This window comes from Electrophorus electricus, chromosome 11, assembly GCF_013358815.1.
Source record: "Electrophorus electricus isolate fEleEle1 chromosome 11, fEleEle1.pri, whole genome shotgun sequence".
Lineage (NCBI taxonomy): Eukaryota > Metazoa > Chordata > Actinopteri > Gymnotiformes > Gymnotidae > Electrophorus > Electrophorus electricus.
The window spans coordinates 19,970,609-19,990,780 of NC_049545.1; the positions used below are offsets into that span (position 1 = coordinate 19,970,609).

The 20,172-nt window shown below is 44.0% G+C and overlaps 1 protein-coding gene across 3 annotated transcripts; it reads right to left on the bottom strand.

Moving 5' to 3' along the window:
* Positions 1 to 1,328: 1,328 nt before the first annotated feature.
* zfand3 (zinc finger, AN1-type domain 3) lies at positions 1,329 to 19,819 on the bottom strand. Of its 3 annotated transcripts, XM_027007090.2 has the most exons (8): positions 19,479 to 19,568; positions 12,935 to 13,027; positions 10,542 to 10,582; positions 8,705 to 8,884; positions 6,026 to 6,091; positions 5,530 to 5,691; positions 4,189 to 4,301; positions 1,329 to 1,899 (listed from the first exon to the last, which is right to left on the bottom strand). In XM_027007090.2, the coding sequence occupies exons 3-8, from the start codon at positions 10,567 to 10,569 to the stop codon at positions 1,840 to 1,842; spliced, it is 609 nt and encodes a 202-aa protein (XP_026862891.2). In that variant the 5' UTR covers positions 10,570 to 10,582; positions 12,935 to 13,027; positions 19,479 to 19,568; the 3' UTR covers positions 1,329 to 1,839. The 3 variants fall into 3 exon arrangements, with proteins under 3 accessions (XP_026862891.2, XP_026862888.2, XP_026862890.1); XM_027007087.2 differs by lacking the exon at positions 12,935 to 13,027 and having other exon boundaries at positions 1,336 to 1,899; positions 19,479 to 19,819; XM_027007089.2 differs by lacking the exons at positions 1,329 to 1,899; positions 12,935 to 13,027 and having other exon boundaries at positions 4,068 to 4,301; positions 19,479 to 19,819.
* Between the last annotated feature and the right edge of the window lie 353 nt (positions 19,820 to 20,172).

A 20,172-nucleotide genomic window follows, 5' to 3' on the forward strand; every position in this document is an offset into this window, starting at 1 on the left:
GTGGTCAGAGAACAATGCATTTACGCTTTTCTCATAGTTTCTTTGATGGGATCTTTATAATCCTGTTTCTTCTTCTAGAATGCTTACTGAGGACATCAGACCCCTGCCACTGCAGCTGGCTGATTTGTAACATCACAGCTTGCAGAATAAGTGCTGTATAAACTGAAAAGATCTGAGCTACATCTCGTATATGGAAGAGTTTAAATTGCTAATGATCAAGAACCTCCGGCAGCATATATATTTTGTGCTGCAGTACTGCAAGATCCTAACACTGGTCCATCTGCTGACTTGCCTGAAAGATTCTGCCCTGGCTTGTACCATAGGTGTGTTCGTGAAGTGTGTGTCTACATGTATTCCTCCATGCCTGGTGGGCAGAGCACTCGTTGAAGATGCTGTTTGATGAGTTTCTTTCAGCCAGAACTCTAATTTCAGGAAGACGGCTGAAACGGAGGAGGGACACCAGAGGGGTTTGCCATTCTTCTACCCGTTCAAACGCTGCAGCTTCCATCTAATCCGACGAAATGCAGCACTGCCTGAGAGGCGCACGTCTGCTGGGGAAGAGAAGGGCGACAGGGAGCACAAAGCAGACGAGCACGCCACCCTAACTGCTCACAGACAGCATCAGCACACCACTACCTTCAGATGGTGAAACATACGAACACAGACACACAAACAACAACAACAACAACAAAAACAGCACAGGCTGCGAGTTTGGAACTGCGCAAGGGAACAGCATGGAACTGCCCGAGAGGACACACAAGCACCACTAAGAGAACATGCCGTACATAGCATCCTTTTTGAAGCCTGAGAGTTGCAGCTAAAAACTCAGCAAAGACAGCATTAATATACCAACTGAAAATCTATTAAAAGGATGAGACACTATGGACTGTACTGTTGCTAGTTTCACACAGATCATTGCCCTGACTAAAGGGGACATTAGCTGGGTGTGAGTGTGCCATTATCAGCTATCTCTTCTTTGGGTAATGGTACTTATCTCAAATTTTTCCTTAGTAACTTACAGTAATATGAGCGAATGCACATTACAGTTTCAGAAATGACACACAGAGGCACCTACGGTATATGTTTTTGAGAGCCCAGGTTCACATTTGCCTTACTGAGAAAGACAATTTTCTGGGAGCTCTGCTAGAGGAATGTTTAAACAATGAACAACAGATGAACATAAATAAATCTGAACTGACTGTGGTGTTTGGAAAAAGATCACATTCCATTCATACTGATACAGCTTTAAATCCGCGTGGGTCTGAAGACATTTACAGAAACTCCTCATTCCTTTGGCATTTTATTTATTCATATACCATTTCTGCTGATCTTCAGTATATTTGATCTGAAAACTTTATACTACCACATTTGCTTGTGGAAGAAAAGAATCTAAAACAAGTCACAGCTGAAGGAGTCAATACGAATGTTTTATTTCGTGATTATTTTTGAACAGGTTTTATATTATATTCGCATTTTGGCATAAGCAATGCCAGAATATGGATATAGGCAAAAACTACTGTGACTTATTTTAAGAACAATGCGATTAAACAGCCTTTAAAGACATGTCTCTGACTCTCCTGGGCTCTGGAATCTGCAGCTACAATGTTCTACATGGTCCTGTCGTATTAACCAATTAGGAAATGACCCTATCAGGAAGCAATGCTCCCTGCATGTTAATATGGCATGCTTGCAGGGAAGGGCAGGGTTAACGGTAAAGCATGCGTGCGTCTTCGGTGGGAGGTGTGAATTCTGGATAAAAGGCGTGTGCTTCAAGGCCTTTGATGGTTGAGTCTGGTGTAAGTGGCCACTGTGAAATGGATTTCAGCAGGTTTAAGGCAGTTACATGAGCAAAGCCTGAATAAAAGGAGCAAGCTCAATCTGATTTCCTGGACACAGACTCTGAGAAGAGACAAGAAAGAGAACAAACAAACAAATAAATAAATGGATGGATGGGTGTGAGATAAATGCCTGGAACAAGTCTCATTTCCTCATGAATCATATTTAAAAAGAAATAGTTTGAGAGGGGTTTTCCCAACAATCTAATTTCAACCACTTGTTAAGGAGAAAAGGATTACATGATTGCACGCACGCACGCACACGCACACCTTTCACTCTGAAGGTTTAAAAGCACCAGAAACAATCTACAACACTTCACTAATCCAGTTTATTCTTTTTTTCAGCAAAAAAGAGGAAAAGGAGAAAAACAAATAAATCCAAAGAAAGGCTACAGAATTATTCTCTTATCCATATCGATTTTCATATTTTTAACAATGTTAACCTAAATGGGAAAAGAAATGCAGCTCTATGCTAGTGTGAGTTAATCAGAAACATAAAGAAGGTTAAATAAGGATTTCTTTAAGATATTCAGGATATTCACTTCTTTTCTTCCAGCTCTGTTTCGTGTCAACAATTTAACAGAAAAACAGCTTAAAAAAAAAAAAAAGTAAAAAAAAAATAAAATAAAGGGATGGTAATTTGGAAGCTCCACCTCCGAGCTTCTGCCCCCCAGACCCTCCCCACAGCCCCAAAGTCTACCCTCCCTCAAACTCCTTCTGCAGACAAAAAAGATAAGTATGAGAAAGGGAGGGAGACAACAAGAGCAGGTCAGAGAGAGAGAGAGACAGGGAGAAAACAAAGAATCTAGTTGAGAATGTAGCCAGAGATAGAGAGGGGGAGAGGAAGAGAGAGAGAGAAAACAGAAACAATGGGAAAAACTGAGAATTGCAGTTTCCGGGAGGCAGAGCATTACTAAATACATCACTGGGATCTGTCGAGAGAGTATACAGAGTGTACTTATTCAGACCTGAACTACAGTTCCCATGAATACCTGGGGCCCTGATGAGCCGATCCCAAATGAACCCAGTCCAATGGGTACCGTTTGATTTAGCTTCTGTCCTTGTGCTGCACACACACGGACCCGACGTCATACATGAAAGCAATCAAAACAGCTTGTGTGTGTGTGTGTGTGTGTATACGTGTTGTGTGTGTGTGTATGTATACGTGTTGTGTGTGTGTGTGTGTGTGTGTGTGTGTGTGTGTGTGCGCATGAGAAGAAGAGAGGCTCAGCTCTGTCTGTAATGAGAGGTGCATCCTTTATGTTCAAGCACGGCCAGTGTGTAGAGAACATCCGGGTGCTCGTCCTGAGCCCAGCCCAGCAAAGCAACCTCTTGTCTGCGTTGTGTGGTCCAGGTCTCAAATTCCATCTCTACATCAAACGGACCAGGAAGGAAGCAGAGGGTGACTGTCTGCAGTACAGGAGGAGACTTGAGAAGCTGGATCAAGAAGTCCCAGACAGCCCGCTCGACGGATGTGTTCCCCTGGAGTCCTCCACAGTGTCTGGGGGGTGGGGTGGGGGGGAACAGTTCTCCAAACCACTGAGCAGCATCAACCAGACACATCCAGCCCAGCACGGCTCTTGGGCCTGCAAGCCACCTCAAGGTGGAACGTTTTGTGTTTGGAATGATCTCATGTCCTACCACCTGAAAACCCACACCGAGGCATATCAGAAATGGAAGGCTGATACACCTGACGCAGAAGCTGGGGTAACCGAGAGGTCAGAGATCATAGACAACGACAGAGCACCAAAAAGGGCCATCTCCTTTATTTTTTTTTCCTTTTTCTTTTATTTTTGGGTTGGGAGGTGGTATTTGTTGGGAGCGGATTTCAGGGGTTCCAACAAGATCCATCAGAATGGGCATAAGACAGCTGTGAGGGGCATCAGAACCATTAGAATGTGTGTGTGTGTGTGTGTGTGTGTGTGTGTGTGTGTGTGTGTGTGTGTGTGTGTGTGTGTGTGTGTGTGTGTGTGTGTGTGTGTGTGTGTGTGTGTGTGTGCCTGTGTGTGTACGTGCGTAAAAGGAGACAGGTTTTAAACAGTGCTAAGAGAGAAGGGTGAGGGGTGTACTGTTCAGCATACACTCAGCAGTGCAGAGGCTCTGAGGGCCACCACTGGCTTCAGAGAGGAGAGAAGGTCAAATTTGGAGGGACTCTCTCTGTATATGTGTGTGTGTGTGTGTGTCTGTGTGTGTGTGTGAGAGAGAGAGAGAGAGAGAGAGAGAGAGAGAGAGAGAGAGAGAGAGAGAGAGAGAGAGAGAGAGAGAGAGAGAGAGAGAGAGCGTGCGTGTGTGTGTGTGTGTGAGTGTTCGTTCAGGAGCACTCCTCTCCGATGCGCTGGCAGGAGCGTCCCACCTTGCGGTCTAGTTTGACCATCTTCAGCACAGCCTCCTCTCGCCCGCGGCCCAGGTGGTCAAACAAGCAGTCGTGTTGCTCGGGCAGTCGGTGTAACATGCAGAACACATAACCTGACACATACAGAGAGAGAGAGAGAGAGAGAGAGAGAGAGAGAGAGAGAGAGAGAGAGAGAGAGAGAGAGATTACCACCACTGATTCTGTCACCTTCCATTTTACAAGGAAACAACTGAACTGGCAACAGCACTGAACAATAGGTCTGATCTCACAGAAAAAGTGTACTGTTATTCTGTTCCACCTGCGTGGTTATACGACTCCATTTAAAACTACCTATTTCTCCTCACCAGACAGCTGTATGCATGGAGGAGACGCCCAGCAGTGCTCAACTAGCGGCGTTAAGCAGCACAGAGAGAAATGGGAAGGAGAGCCGTCCTGCGAGGGGTATCTTAGGATATGTGGGGTATCTTATGGAGCTGTGGTGGTGGTGCTGTGACTCCTGAAATTGTCCCCCTATTTCTGCTTGGCTGCAAATAAATCCAACTGAGTAAAATCCACGGGAGAACAGCACTGTGCCAAGTGCTGAGAACAAGAGCTGTTGTGCACAAGAGTGAAGTATCCATTTAGCTCACAGAGGCTGGTTACACAGACAGACTTGTTAAGGAGTTTAATGTATTCATTAATACACATGGTGTTTTAACGAGAGGGAGTGATGATTAAAAGCTCAGTATGTCTCAATTAAAGCATCACAATTAGGAGCTGCACGGAACTACAGCTGGGTCTGCTGCAGAACATACTACAAAGAGGCTTGTTCATACATCACACACACACACACACACACACACACACACACACGTATACACAGACACGCACAGAGGCGCACGCACACACACATAGGCGCGCGCGCACACGCACAGAGGCGCACGCGCACACGCAAGCGAACACTTTCATGAAGATGAAAGAGGCAGTTGAGGAGGAGTGACTAACAATAGGGATCATTATATAGGAACAGCATGGAGAGATAATCTCCACTTAGCGCCGAGCTGAGTGTTTTAGCTGAACAGAGGAATTCACTATTAAAATAGCTGGGACAATGTCAATGTCACCTACTAAAACATGTGAAGTGTGCAATTTTATTTAACTGCTCTACTTACTTCATTATTATACTTCATTATCATCCTCTGCTGAAACGCAAACTAAAACACCCAAATGAACCGTGCTTAATATTTTCACCCAGCGTGCTCTGTGCTGCGAGCTGAGCGGTGGTCTCCAGCCGAGCTGCTGCTGCGTGTGGGAGGCAGAGAGGGTGAGCGAGGTTGGAGTGAGGAGATGGGGACCACTCACCACAGCGACACGAGCCCAGCTCCTGCTGGACCAGCTCCAGCTTGGCTTGGCAGCGATGGCAGCGCCGGCGGTTCTTCTGCTTGGACCCTCGTGGAGAGTCCTCAGACGGCTCGCCGACGCGCGCCCGCTTCTCGGGGGACGCCTCGCTCTCCGAACCTGAGGCTGGCCAGGCAGAGATACACACGCACATGCGCACACAAACACAAGCACGCGCACGCATGCGTAAATGCACACGGACATACACACAAGCACCCAATGTGACCTTAGCAACATGGACAGTACAACTGCACTATTTGCAGCAAAAAGGGAAATGGTAAACAAAGTTTACTGGGTGTGCACTAAGCGTAAATCCTAAAGCATACGTCACTAACGCCATGCCACAAAATGGTGGAAATCTGTTTAAAATGTTTAGCCTTCAACGCCAACGCCAGGTCAGGCGTCCTAAGTGATGAAACAAAGAAAAAGGAATGTTTGTGCAGAGAGAGGCGCTGCCTACCTGAAGCACACGGCCGTTTTGTGGGAGTGGACAGTGTGCGACGAGGTGTGTCTGTACTTGAGGCTTCTGAAGGAAAGGAAGAGAGAGAGAGAGAGAGAGAGAGAGCGAGAGAGAGAGAGAGAGAGAGAGAGAGAGAAAAGATAGAGGAGGGATAGCGTGCAGAGAAAAACCAGAAAAGAACATTGCTAGAGTTCTCAAGTGTCTGTGGTAATGAGTACCAGCAGAGTTTAACCTGTAAAAGAACATGCTGGAGTGTGTTTGTGTGTGTTAGGATGGCACCTAGAATAATTCTGATCTTGGTTCTTTCCAAAGCAATGCATTTATTAGGCTAGTCAAAAAACAAAATACTATTTTAGATCAAGGTTATATGCTACTATTATACTGTTATTTGTGTTTGAAATCTAGTTTCCCTACGTTAATTTAATTAAAAATTATTGTAGAGCCTTACTGATCTCTCCACTGCCCAATTAAACATTACAAACAAGTACAAACTTGTGTTTTTATTGCTTTATTTTTAAGTAAACACACATTTTCAAAAGTAACAGTTTATTAACATATTAAAATATTTACATAACATACAGTAAGTAACACGTGCTGTATGAGTAAATTGGAGCTGGTTTAGGTTAATGCATCATTCATTCATGCTGGGCCTTCTCATCATCAGAGCCCAACACCCCACCCAGCGTCTGCCCTGGATGCTGGAGCCCAACACCCCAGCCAGCGTCTGCCCTGGATGCTGGAGCCCAACACCCCAGCCAGCGTCTGCCCTGGATGCTGGAGCCCAACACCCCAGCCAGCGTCTGCCCTGGATGCTGGAGCCCAACACCCCAGCCAGCGTCTGCCCTGGATGCTGGAGCCCAACACCCCAGCCAGCGTCTGCCCTGGATGCTGGAGCCCAACACCCCAGCCAGCGTCTGCCCTGGATGCTGGAGCCCAACACCCCAGCCAGCGTCTGCCCTGGATGCTGGAGCCCAACACCCCAGCCAGCGTCTGCCCTGGATGCTGGAGCCCAACACCCCAGACAGCGTCTGCCCTGGATGCTGGAGCCCAACACCCCAGCCAGCGTCTGCCCTGGATGCTGGAGCCCAACACCCCAGCCAGCGTCTGCCCTGGATGCTGGAGCCCAACACCCCAGCCAGCGTCTGCCCTGGATGCTGGAGCCCAACACCCCAGCCAGCGTCTGCCCTGGATGCTGGAGCCCAACACCCCAGCCAGCGTCTGCCCTGGATGCTGGAGCCCAACACCCCAGCCAGCGTCTGCCCTGGATGCTGGAGCCCAACACCCCAGCCTGCGTCTGCCCTGGATGCTGGAGCCCAACACCCCAGCCAGCGTCTGCCCTGGATGCTGGAGCCCAACACCCCAGCCAGCGTCTGCCCTGGATGCTGGAGCCCAACACCCCAGCCAGCGTCTGCCCTGGATGCTGGAGCCCAACACCCCAGCCAGCGTCTGCCCTGGATGCTGGAGCCCAACACCCCACCCAGCGTCTGCCCTGGATGCTGGAGCCCAACACCCCACCCAGCGTCTGCCCTGGATGCTGGAGCCCAACACCCCACCCAGCGTCTGCCCTGGATGCTGGAGCCCAACACCCCAGCCAGCGTCTGCCCTGGATGCTGGAGCCCAACACCCCACCCAGCGTCTGCCCTGGATGCTGGAGCCCAACACCCCACCCAGCGTCTGCCCTGGATGCTGGAGCCCAACACCCCACCCAGCGTCTGCCCTGGATGCTGGAGCCCAACACCCCACCCAGCGTCTGCCCTGGATGCTGGAGCCCAACACCCCACCCAGCGTCTGCCCTGGATGCTGGAGCCCAACACCCCACCCAGCGTCTGCCCTGGATGCTGGAGCCCAACACCCCACCCAGCGTCTGCCCTGGATGCTGGAGCCCAACACCCCACCCAGCGTCTGCCCTGGATGCTGGAGCCCAACACCCCACCCAGCGTCTGCCCTGGATGCTGGAGTCCAACACCCCACCCAGCGTCTGCCCTGGATGCTGGAGCCCAACACCCCAGCCAGCGTCTGCCCTGGATGCTGGAGTCCAACACCCCAGCCAGCGTCTGCCCTGGATGCTGGAGCCCAACACCCCACCCAGCGTCTGCCCTGGATGCTGGAGCCCAACACCCCAGCCAGCGTCTGCCCTGGATCCTGGAGCCCAACACCCCAGCCAGCGTCTGCCCTGGATCCTGGAGCCCAACACCCCACCCAGCGTCTGCCCTGGATGCTGGAGTCAAACACCCAACCCAGCGTCTGCCCTGGATGCTGAAATACCACAGGGAGTCTTATCTGATTGGGCATATCACCCTATAAGCTACACATCCCACACAATATCTAGCACTGCACAGAACATTTCAATTCTCTTGTGTGAGTGTATATTATTGTACCACTGCATATTATTAGTACAACATTGCCACTTACTGGATTTATGTTGAACTACCTTTGATATGAACCTGCCTATGTTTTAAACATCCTGAGTGAGTAACTCTGCAACATTAATATTATTTTTGTGGTATTTTTGAGATTAGGCATTTAGATGGTCATTTGAAAACACCAATGAGCAGAGGAGGCCTGTAAAATGGAATCTGGGTCAGGTACTTGTCCGCCCAGGTACCTTGTCTCTTTGTGCAGCAGCTGGATGATTCTATGCTTCGGAACCACAAACATACTTCCTAAAACTGCAGTTACCTTCCTGTGCAGAGAGAGGCGTGGCGTCTGTCGAAGGACCCTCGGAGTTGACCGGCGCGGACGATGTGGTTTGGCTACTGCTGCTGTTCGTCTCATTACAGAAGACTGCTGATTGGCTATTGCTGGAGCTGGGGGTGGGCCCTGATGCACACTCCTCGTCGGGTTGTTTTTTCTGGATGTCTGATACAGGAGAGATAACAGTGAGACTGGAGGGGATAGGTAATGAGAGGAATGAAAGAGTACGATGTAATTCTCTCTCTCTCTCTCTCTCTCTCTCTCTCTCTCGCTCGCTCTCTCTCTCGCTCGCTCTCTCTCTCTCTCTCTCATATATATGAACTACAATTTATATCATAGTATTTTTCCACCATCCAGATAAAAATGATGTGCCAATGATCTGGTGACGCTCCTTAAATCCAACTCTGGTGTGATTGCTCTGTCACTGCAGTTCATTACACAAAATAAGAACACTGCCTTTTAAATTCTAGTGCACACCAAATAAGCAGGCATAGACAACAACCCCGAGAGTTCACTTCAGTCCGCTTCCAAACAAACTCCCATGTGAATTGTTTGAAGTATGACGACAGTATGGACCAAAGGCACCAAACGGACCAAACGCAGGACGTGACATCACAAGATGCGACTCTAAACCCCATGTGAGTGAAGAGCGGTAATAGTGAAAAGCAGCAGAGAGCAAACGTGGAGCACTGAGGAGGTAAAATGCCTCATTAACAAATGTAGCTTACACTGGCAACATGGAGGCGCATGAGGCTGCTGCTAATGGACCTGCTTTGTTCTGCAACATGATGTATTGCAAACAAATTTCCTACAACAGTCATACTTTGCTGCTGGACATACATTCCAAACAACATGGGTTTCTTCACAGTAATTTACTGAATATGTGGCAGCACTTGCGTAGGAAGCAGAGATGTGCCAAACATTCGAATTCCATTGCTGCTTTGCCACGCTACAATCTCACAGGTTGTGCTTGAGGGCGATGCCATTTCATGATTCTGTTATTTCGTTGGCTGCACTCAAGGGTAGTGGCATGGAGCCTGTAAGTCTACATTCAGTGCCAAATTGTTTTCAAGAAGTGAAAGAGACTGCTGGTGTTTCTACCTTTAGCTGGGACAATACGGTGTTGACATAACATGCATACAGTATTTTGCTGGCTATGGTGGAAACATTGAATCTACACCCATTTCAAACGTCCAAGGACCCTTCCTGCTTGGAACCAATTGTCAGCAGACCTCTGTTGCAGCCTTGGTTCCATGTGCATTTCTCTCCTCACTCAGCTTCAGCTTGGTTTAGCAAAGGTAGCTAAGCTCCAAGTGTGCTAATTTTCCCACTGGTGTGGGCAGTGTGAACTGTGTGTGTTTTTCCAGAAGAGGGTTTAAAAGGAAGCAGAGTAATTATCTGCCTATGCAGTTGTTGGAAACAGTTAAAGGTAAGGCTTAAAACTGTGTGCATTTTTGTTTTGTTTCTAATAAATGGCAATGAGGGGCTTTCTGTGCATTTGCCAGTTGCAGCTGTTCATGTTTGTGTTTATTTTGTCTCATGGACAGGGCCATTTCTGATTTGCTGATTTTGGGCTTATCACAGTATCCACGGAGTGGCAAATATAATGGCACTACGTCGTACCAATATTCACTTTAATACCGATATACCTGCCAGCCCTAGCTCTCTCTCTCACTCACGCACACACACACACGTATTGTCATATGTAAACATGGAAAAGCCAGTCAAGAAACATTTTATGCTTGCCCCGTAAAATGCTCTGGGCAATGTCAGAGTGAGATCACGTTCTCTGTCATGCATGCACACACAAAGACACTTTTACCTGCAAAACATTTGGAGCAGAGGTTCATGGTTTTGCTTGACCTGGGAGATAGAAGAACAAGAAAACACATGGGTAAATGAGAGACCACTGACTACACTGTATTACACACAGCAAACTATCCAATCAGATCTGCCTGCATTGATTTTCGCCCAAAGACTAAATAAACAGAGACTGCAACAGCACCATAGACGGTGTATCATGTGGACTCTCAGACTCGGGCCCAAAACATTACATTCTGATGTGCTTGTATCTAATGGAAAGAACTCCTGTTTATCAGGTCTGTTTGTCTTACCAAAGTAACTTGTAAGATGGAACGATAGCATTTTCCTGCATGTTATTGTCTGAAGAATTACCATTATGATTACAGCTATGAAATCAATTACAATACACCCAGTTACATAACCCGTACAGCTTTTCCATTTTAATCTGACCAACATTTTACTTCCACTCAACAAAACATACAACACCGAACTGGATCCATACATACTTTTAGAAAATAATTATCACAGTTATGATCTCATACTGTTGAAGGTTTATGAGCATAAAACAGGATTAGCTGTTTAAGGTATCTAAACACCTTAAATGTGTCCTAACCTAATCATGGCTTCCTAACGATATATACAACAAAATCTTTCTGTAAGGTAAAGCGTCAATGTGAGATGAGAAAGAAGCAACAGAATTACGAAGGATCCATGCGGAACGCAGAGAGTCTCCGTCCTGTTCCTCCGTTGTCATGCTAATGGCTAGGCTACGAGTGCATTCACGCTTGGCTTTTCTCGGTGTGAACAGCTTTAAACTCACCTGCACAGGACAATAACCCTTATGCAATCGCACTTTTTATATATGTGAATTTTAATGTTAAAATACTGCAAGGCATGCAGCTTCTGCATAGGTGCCCTCAGCACTCCTTTGCAAACATATAAATCTGCTAAATATATTACTTCGAAGTCTTGTTCAAAATCATATCAGTCATTGACATCCTGTTTATGTAGCTGTTTAAACGCGACAATCGTAGATGGAAGCACAAAAAGTGAAGAAATGAACCATGTTCCAAGTATATGCTGATGTTTTCAAGCAATAAGGGTACTAAAGTGCTTGTGTTTTTAAAGAAAAAAAACACTCCACAACACGAAATAATCCACTGTAATTTGGAGGATATCGACCCGCATTTAAATGACTGCAATAAATCATAGAAGCCATCACCGACCCAAGGCTAGTAACTGGTACCAGTACACTAGCACCACGCTGCATGGTGGAATAATAAATGTCTCAAGAACTCTTATTCTTTGTTTTTCCCTCCCTCCCTCGGCCTACATTGCATTTTAAGTCACTCAGAGACAGACAGATAAACAGCCCAAAACAACATCAACAGTTTGTTCTCATCAACAGTAATCATAATCACCACCCAATCAAGGCGACGGATGACAGTGCAGGGAGAGACTAGGCCTTTCTGTCTAGAAATGATGCATATTAAAAAGAGAACAGTCAGACGTACGTGTGTGTGTGTGTGTGTGTGTGTGTGTGTGTGTGTGTGTGTGTGTGCGCGCGCTGTCCTGCCTTGCTTTGGACTGTTCCTATAGACATAGCCAGAAACCTTACAACTTACTTTACGTTGTTTCTTTACAAAAGTTTCAAGCTCGTCGCATTACTCATAATCTGAGAAAAAAAAGTCTAAGGTTTTAGAAAGTATTTAAAAAAAATTACCCCCCCTCCTGAAAAAAAACTAACCAAAAATGCAAAGAAAAACACATCTTTCATCAGCACAAGAACACATAATTGGCACTTCTAAAATCTGCCATATAACATGAACAGACAAAACCACAAAATCTACAGCTAAGCACAGTGTGTACTCCCAACTCTTATCTGAAGCTGTTCCCTTCATTTGGAAAACTGCAAACTTAACAGACGCATTGCTTTCGAAGGGATTCCACACGCAGGGTGATGTATGAGGCAGTAAGCGTGTTCTGGGGGACGTAGCGTGCATGTACACGCTCCCTCAGTGCTCGGCTCTCTACACTCGTCTTTCACACGTCACTCCAAGCCAATCAAGGGAGGGGAGGGGAGGGGGGGTATGCAGACAGGAACAGGATTAATTTGTCATCTCCTGTTAAATGTCAGCTGCAATTAAATCTTATGAGGGAAGCCAAGAGCCACAGTCAAGGCTGTGCTGTACATACCCAACTGCACTGGCTGTGGGCAAAATTAGCAAAGGCGGTGGGGGTAACAGAACTCAAACTAAAAACAACCTAGTACAGAGGACCAAGTACAGGGTTTTTTAAAGTCATATATCTTTTTTAAGTCTTCAGGAGAAACGCCTACATTAGCCTAATGTGGTGCTGGAGGACCAAAAGGTGTACAGACTTCAAATTCCTGAAAACCGCCATTTTACTCACAGTTACTGATGCTCCAATGTCAGCACTCCCACCTGAGAACTCAGGTTCAAACAGCCAAACTGCCTATGTTAAAGTACATCTGAAGTGCCAACGCTATGAAAGAAGTATGAAAATATGTTATTCATATCAGTCACATCAGTCATATCAGTCAATACATTAAAGCCTACACCAGCATGTCATGTTAAAATGAGGGCCATTTCAAACTGACACCACAGTTTTAATCTGGGGAAAAATATCATGACAGTTGATGTTTTTGAATACATTCAGCTTTTCTGAAGTTTTCTGCAAACACGTTGGAATAGATGCAAAGCATCAGTAAAACATTAATCACACATTTTAAAAATACTAGTATATGTTCTTCTTTTCACCATTTGTTAAAAACGTACAGCATTAGGTAACAATAACAGACTAAGCTTCAGCATTAATAGGCCATTATGTTACCATTAGTAAATGTAAATGTAATGTACAGCAAAGTTACCAAAAAAATAAAAACAAAACAAAACAAAAAAACAAATAAAAAGGGGAGTAGCCTATGGTAGGACTTTGGGCTATCAATTGGAGGGTTGTGAGTTCAAATCTCGGTTCTGCCCCGCAGCCACTGTTGGGCCCTTGATCAGGGAAATTAAGGAGTGTGGTACAATGGCTGATCCTGTGCTCCAACCCCAGATCACAAAAGTAGCTAGGTTATGCAATGACAAACATTTAATTGTGCACATGTGTACATGTTTATATGTGACCAAATAAAGACAATCCATTTGACCTAAAAATGTATCTTACAGCATTAGGTAACATTACCAAATTACAGCATTAGGTAACAATAACAGACTATGAACATCATAATTAATAAGCTTTAAGTACTGTTATCAAATGCTATTAACATGTTCTGTTGTTATGATGAGAAAACTGTAGATAACTGTGGCTTCAAGAGAAGAAGAGAAAACATTTGGTGTCTCTTGAATTTAGAAAATACATAACTGTAATTGTTCATGGTTTGGTGATGCACCCTAATGCTGTGAATAATGTTAGTTAAGGGACCGCTAACGTGAGCTTTAACCTTCGTAAATCTTGTAGTGGTTGTTTGCCTTGTAGTGATGCCTCACATCCATTACGTTTCAGTCGGTTTCTTTGATATGTCGCGTGCGATACATTACACGGGATACGCTCAGAAAAGTGCAACGAGATGTACCATGCTGTCATTTTTATAAACCAAGAGTGTTCCATTCTCCTCAAAGACTTTCCAACCAGATTAATATATGATCTTCAACTTTGCAACTTTAATCCTGGGAACTGAAAAATGAATTTTTACTTGCTGTTTTCTGAAAGGGGAATCTACACACACACACAGAACTCTGCATTGCACAGTATTCATATTATTGTGTCGTTATGGACATGACCTGCCATGGTGCATACTGACTTAGAAACAACACGGCTACATGCTGCTCGATCATGTCCTTGTCTTTATTCATGACAATATGAAAAGAAAAAGAATCATGAATCTGGTGATCCCTCTCTTGAAGTATGTTTTGTGTGGTTGCTCACCTCAGATGTGATGTACAAAAGATGCAATTTGCTTAAACATTTCATTTGCATAGTCAAATACAAATATTCTGGCAACACTAAAGTAAGCTGAGAAGAGTTTACACAAATGGACAGGGATGCAATGTGTCCAACAGGAGGGTTTGTTTATTTATTTTCTATTAGATGATTGTTTACAGGTATGATGGAGGAGAAAACGACTGTTATTAATTTTTCCTACCCTGTAGAGCTGATCTCAAAAATAGTTTGGCTCATCAGTGAACTTGAATCACCATGTAAAAGCCTGCATCTGTGTTGTTGCCGAGTTATTAATTTCAATTAATATTTCCAATTGCTTGCAGGCATTCACTGCCTTTACCCTACATGGACAATGATTTGGTCTTGCATACAATTCCTATAGTTACGTAGCAGAGTCTAGAGCAGCGTGGGCCAGCATTGCCCTAACTAAGTACTATCAGTGCTGCCATGGCAACCAGCTGTGGCCGCCAGTGTTCCAAACTATACGTGCTATAAGCTATTGCTAAAATGCTTCTCAAACATCATTCCATCTGTGACGAGGATAAACAAGAAAAATCACACAGCAGTTCTTGTAATAAGCAACAATTAACTTTACTGATTATGGAAAACCAAATCCATGATGAGCTATAAATTATTCACTGTTGCTAAAAACCGGAACAGGATTATAGCATGGACAGGAGACTTCCAGTCACTAGCTAAAAGCTAACTGAACTGATTCATAGAGAATTTCCTGTTGTTAGTGTTACGGTTTAATGAAATAATTTACCATTTGACATAACATTTTGCTAAATATGCAGCCTTTTCAAGTTGTAATGTTTGAAATTGTATATAGGTCTATTGTTTGTTACTGCACTCAGGTTTCTAAGCATCTTAAAGAGTTTCTATGGAGCCTGTAACAAAGCTATTAGAGATGGAAGGGTCAGAATCGGCTAGTATTTATTTAACGTGGCTGATGCTGAGAGCTAATCAGTGAGCCAGATTTCACTGCATGTGCTGAAACAAAACCTGTCCTCTGTCTGACACTGTTTGACCATTTCTGACTAAAGACTCAAAAATCTGTTAAAGTAATGTGCTTTGTGAGGCAAGCAAAGGCTTTTGACACCATTAACCTGACATAACACTTCAGTTACGTGTACAGTGTCAGAAGATAACTAGCAAAGACGGCTAATGCCACAAAAATAAGACTGTTCTGAGCATGTGTGACGGATACCACAAGTACAGCAGCAACTCTCAGAACACTAAAAGAATCGCATGCAAATTGATGGAACTTAAAGCGCTAGATAAGCAGCAGTTTTTAGCTCTCAAGGTTGTGGGATTCTACCACTATGTCTGAAACTGTGCCATGCCATTCCAAAGATGAAACACTTTTCAGATGTTTCCATTCCCAAGCTGTATCAAGCAGTTTACACTCATATAGACCACTTGTGAAAAATAACGTTAGCTACCTCATTGAGCTTTTCAAGCAATATATGGAGTTCCAACATCAGTCACACATCAGCCGTTTTTAGCATCATTATGTAGGAAACTATAAAAGGTGCTGCTCATTTGAGATGAAGAATCATATTGCTTTGTAGTCCTCAAACAAACCAGTTTATGCTCCAATGGGCGGGTCCCCCACATGGACGTGGCCATGTTTAATATAGATTTAGTACAGAATCTCTGACACATCCAGGCCACTAGGTATCAGTATAATGGCTTTGATAATGTGAAGAAGAATCATTGAATAAAATGACTCACTGCTCCTTTAATACTAACTATCTCAGTGGATTGATCCACATAATTTGACATGTTCCAAATGTAGATGATTCCAAAAATCAAAGTCAATGTTATCTTGAGAGACAATGCATGAAACATTACAAAAGGCTTTCAAGATCCTGCATTACCAAGTTTCCTATGCATGGAGCAATCCAGTTAGTAGTAAATGAAGGAACGTAATCAGTGATACTGTAGCAACTGGAAGATTGTTAGCCACTTCAAACACTAGCCCCGACCTTTATGGAAATCAAGCATCAGCCATGCTAAAAGACAATCAGCAATCTCTATCAGCCCACAAAACACTGACTGGTCCATATCTAAATGGTATTATAACAACAACAACAACAACAACAATAATGCAATTGCATTGTTTTCAAAGGCTACATTAAACATTAATTAGGTAAAATCTTTATTTACTTAAGGACTTTATGAAACATTAATAACATACATAAATCATAAACATCATGAATAGCTTGTGTCATCAACTACAGGAACTGTTAAGATAATTACAGCCAACATTAGTATAGTAAAATTCACCACAATTATTATTATTATTACTACTATTGACTGTATTTATTGGCAACATTTCTGAACAGCCTTATCTGTGTAGTGCTTAGGTATCTGAAGATGAAACACCACTATGTGCAGTGCAAGATCTGAGATATGTTTATGTGGCATTTCCTTTGATGAATTAGGGACTCTTAGTGTGGTGAAACAACTCCCCCCCCACCCCCCCAAGTCAGAAGCCTTGCTGAAAACACAAATAATTCAGAGTAAACTTTAATAACTGCTTCATTAGAGATTCCACGCCCTTAAGTGGCATAACCTTTCATAATTTATAAACATCATAGAACCAGGTTTCAGGGCCACCAAATTAAAGCAGAATAACTTTCATAATTCATAACGTCATCATAAAAGCTTTGTGGACCAATCTGAAGCCCATAAGCTAAAGCTGCACTATTAGAAGAATCTTCAAAAGTTTTATGAACCTTTGTTCTCTCACTGTAAAAGGTGCCCACAAGAAATGCTTTTACAAAGCAGATAATAGCAAATAGAACACTAAAAAATAAAATAATAATTGTGATTACTTCTTTATTCTGCTGATGTGATTTAAAATTGGATCTAGCAAAGTGTTGATTAAAGAAATGCTGTTATCCTGAAATAATAATCACAGTTTACTGCACCGTGCGAATAGAAGGGAAAAAAAAAGTGGAATAAAGTCTCTTCTACAAAATGCACTTTTTTATCCAGTTTATCCATTTATCCAGACTCTTGGGGACAAGATACTAATACAAAGGACCCAGCAGACGTTTGCAGCAGCTAGCTAGCTAGCTAAACTCAACCATAATGCTTCAATTATCATCCAAGACTAAATAAGCTTAAATAAATGAATAAACAAACTAACTCATACATACCAATATCACATTGTAAAATAGATACTAAGATGCTCATTACAACCTATGCATAAAAAAAAAACCCACCATAAAACAAAATAAAACAAATACAGCTACGAAATTTAGGTTTGACAATACCGAACAGGTCTAAACTTTGCCACATTAACATTTACACGTGTATATGTATAAAACATACCATGCCATTTCTGGCATCAAGAAGGTTTCTTAAGATTTTGCCTGACAGCGATGCATCCATTATTCACTCTTCTATAGCTCCAAGTTGCTGACTATTTGGGCTCAGTGATGAACACCTAACTTCTCAAAGGCATACACTATCCCAATAATCAATAACAGTGCAGCAGACTAACAAATGCACACAATACAATGAAAAAAAAAACAATGCAAAAAGGGAAAACATGAGACCATGTAAAACTCTGATCATCACCAGTTTTACAATTCAGTGACAATGTATACAAAAATAGCCTTGTAAATGCACAACGGCTTCTTTAACCGAGTCATCATAGCTAATGAGTGTACTATTTTGTAATCAAGCTCTATTGATATGTTAAATAAAAACATAAATCTTTTGACCCCAAATAATGAAATTGCTTTTTAAAAAACGTAGACTCAGACAATTAGAACTGTAATTTTGTTCAAAGTTGCACAAAACAGAAGTAATATCACTGCATAAACATGATTAATGTTGATGTGAGTAGGGTTGGTTGTTGTAGTATGAGCCACTGCCCCTGTCACTGTTCTGCAAAGCTTCTTGTACCAAACCCCTTTGAGTTCAAAATGGTGACTGCCCCTGCTGTCATTTCATTGAAATACTGGTGTTATTTTCAAACCTCAGGACAGATCACCATCCCATTCCCACACTAAGTCATGAGATTAAACGTTTTCATGCATCCTGATTCTGAGATGAACAGACATATTAAAGATTTGAACCCAAAGGCCCTAACAAATAACTGGTGACCCTAACAGAAGGAATAAATGTCAAGGAATGCCATGGTTAAGAAGTCTTGTTTTTGTCATTATCAGAAATCTGTAACATAAAACACCTTCACTGAAACACAAATGCTAATTATACAACTAAATAAAAAAGTTTGACAAAACCCAAATAACATGATAGAGCATATAACGCTACATAAACAGGCAGCAGGCGACGGTCCCTAACCCCTTGAGCTGCCCTCCCCCCCCGTATCAGATGGGCTTTACAGCGTTGCGCAAACGACTCCACCTGTGTAGCTAACTGACAGCTTCTCTGGTCCACGACGACTTGTCTGTGCCCAAACAATCAGAAACAAACTTTGTCAGTGCGCTTCATGAGGTCCCCCGTCCAAATGCTCCTTCGTTCTGAGCCGAGCTACGCGTTTCGCCGGCGGGTTTCACTCGCTAGCTCGGTGGGAAGCTGTCAACTCGCAAGCTAAGCACAGTTAGCTTCCTCGGGGTGATGTTAGCCCGCTGAGTCGACTCTATTCACCGTCACCCGAATCCGATCACCTCGTGGTTTCCTTTACAAACATAACGCGAAATCCTGTTTATTCGATATATTGTATTTACGGCAACATACAGTACAGAAAAGGGGGCACTTGGTTAGTTAAAGACAGGGAGACTCCCCCACCCCCATCCTGGCCTACTCAAACAACAATGGGCACGAGCGACGACTGACAGTTAGCCGCGCACGGCTAGTGGCTAGCCAAGGTAGCTAACCGCTAGCTAATTTGCTTCCGCTATTTCCCCAAGTTTTTTTTCATTCGCCCTTCTAAGTAAATTAGAATAACATGTTGCGACTTAAACCATGCTGAGAAAACAGCCAAACACAAAATGAACGGACTTACCCCCAGAACCCACAAGGACAGCGCGGAGGTATAACGTTACTTGGCGGCTTGCTACGTTCACTCCCTGTATCCCCCATGGCTGACTGAAAAGTGGCAGGCTCCTCTAAGAAACACCGGGGATCGGGTAGCGGCCTGTTTGTTGTGGGGAAATTCCTCGGAAGGTCGCTTTCCAAGAAAGCTTTATAATATATAATCCCTGATTCAAAAACCCGACGTACGCGTTGCGGAGAGCACGACCTGTACTTATGCTTTCAGATGATGTACATAAAACTAGAAAAACGATTAACCGCGTACAGTCCGACGGACCGCACCGGGAGTCGAGGCCGATCAGCTGGAGTGTGAGCGGTACCAAGCCCGGAGCAGGGGTCTCTGCCTAGTGAACAAAGTTCAGATCATTCAAATCACTGCGTAATTTTAAATTACGACCAGTTCTACGACCACGTACAATGTTTGGTGTAAGGCTATGCAAAAACTATGCCCGCTGTTGTCCCCTTCCATCGAGTCCTTAATCACAAACGCTTCTGTGAAACCCCCAGAATAAAGTGGGTCAGCCCGAGCCGTATCGCTTGTTTGTAAAAGGGTTTGTGACTGGGAGGCTGTTGTAGAAAATGACTTGCCATGATCCCTAATCTCGAAGAGCTGCTGTGTGTTGAGCTGCATAAATACGGCTCTAAACTGCTCTACATTTATATTT

Bases quoted from the DNA above. Each gene is read 5' to 3' on its own strand.
- zfand3 (XM_027007087.2), bottom strand. From the start codon at position 19,555: ATGGGGGATACAGGGAGTGAACGTAGCAAGCCGCCAAGTAACGTTATA. The intron at 8,885-10,541 runs GTAAAAGTGTCT...CTCCTGTATCAG, and splicing joins CTGCTCCAAATGTTTTGCAG to ACATCCAGAAAAAACAACCC. The intron at 6,092-8,704 runs GTAACTGCAGTT...CCTTTCCTTCAG, and splicing joins GCCTCTCTCTGCACAGGAAG to AAGCCTCAAGTACAGACACA.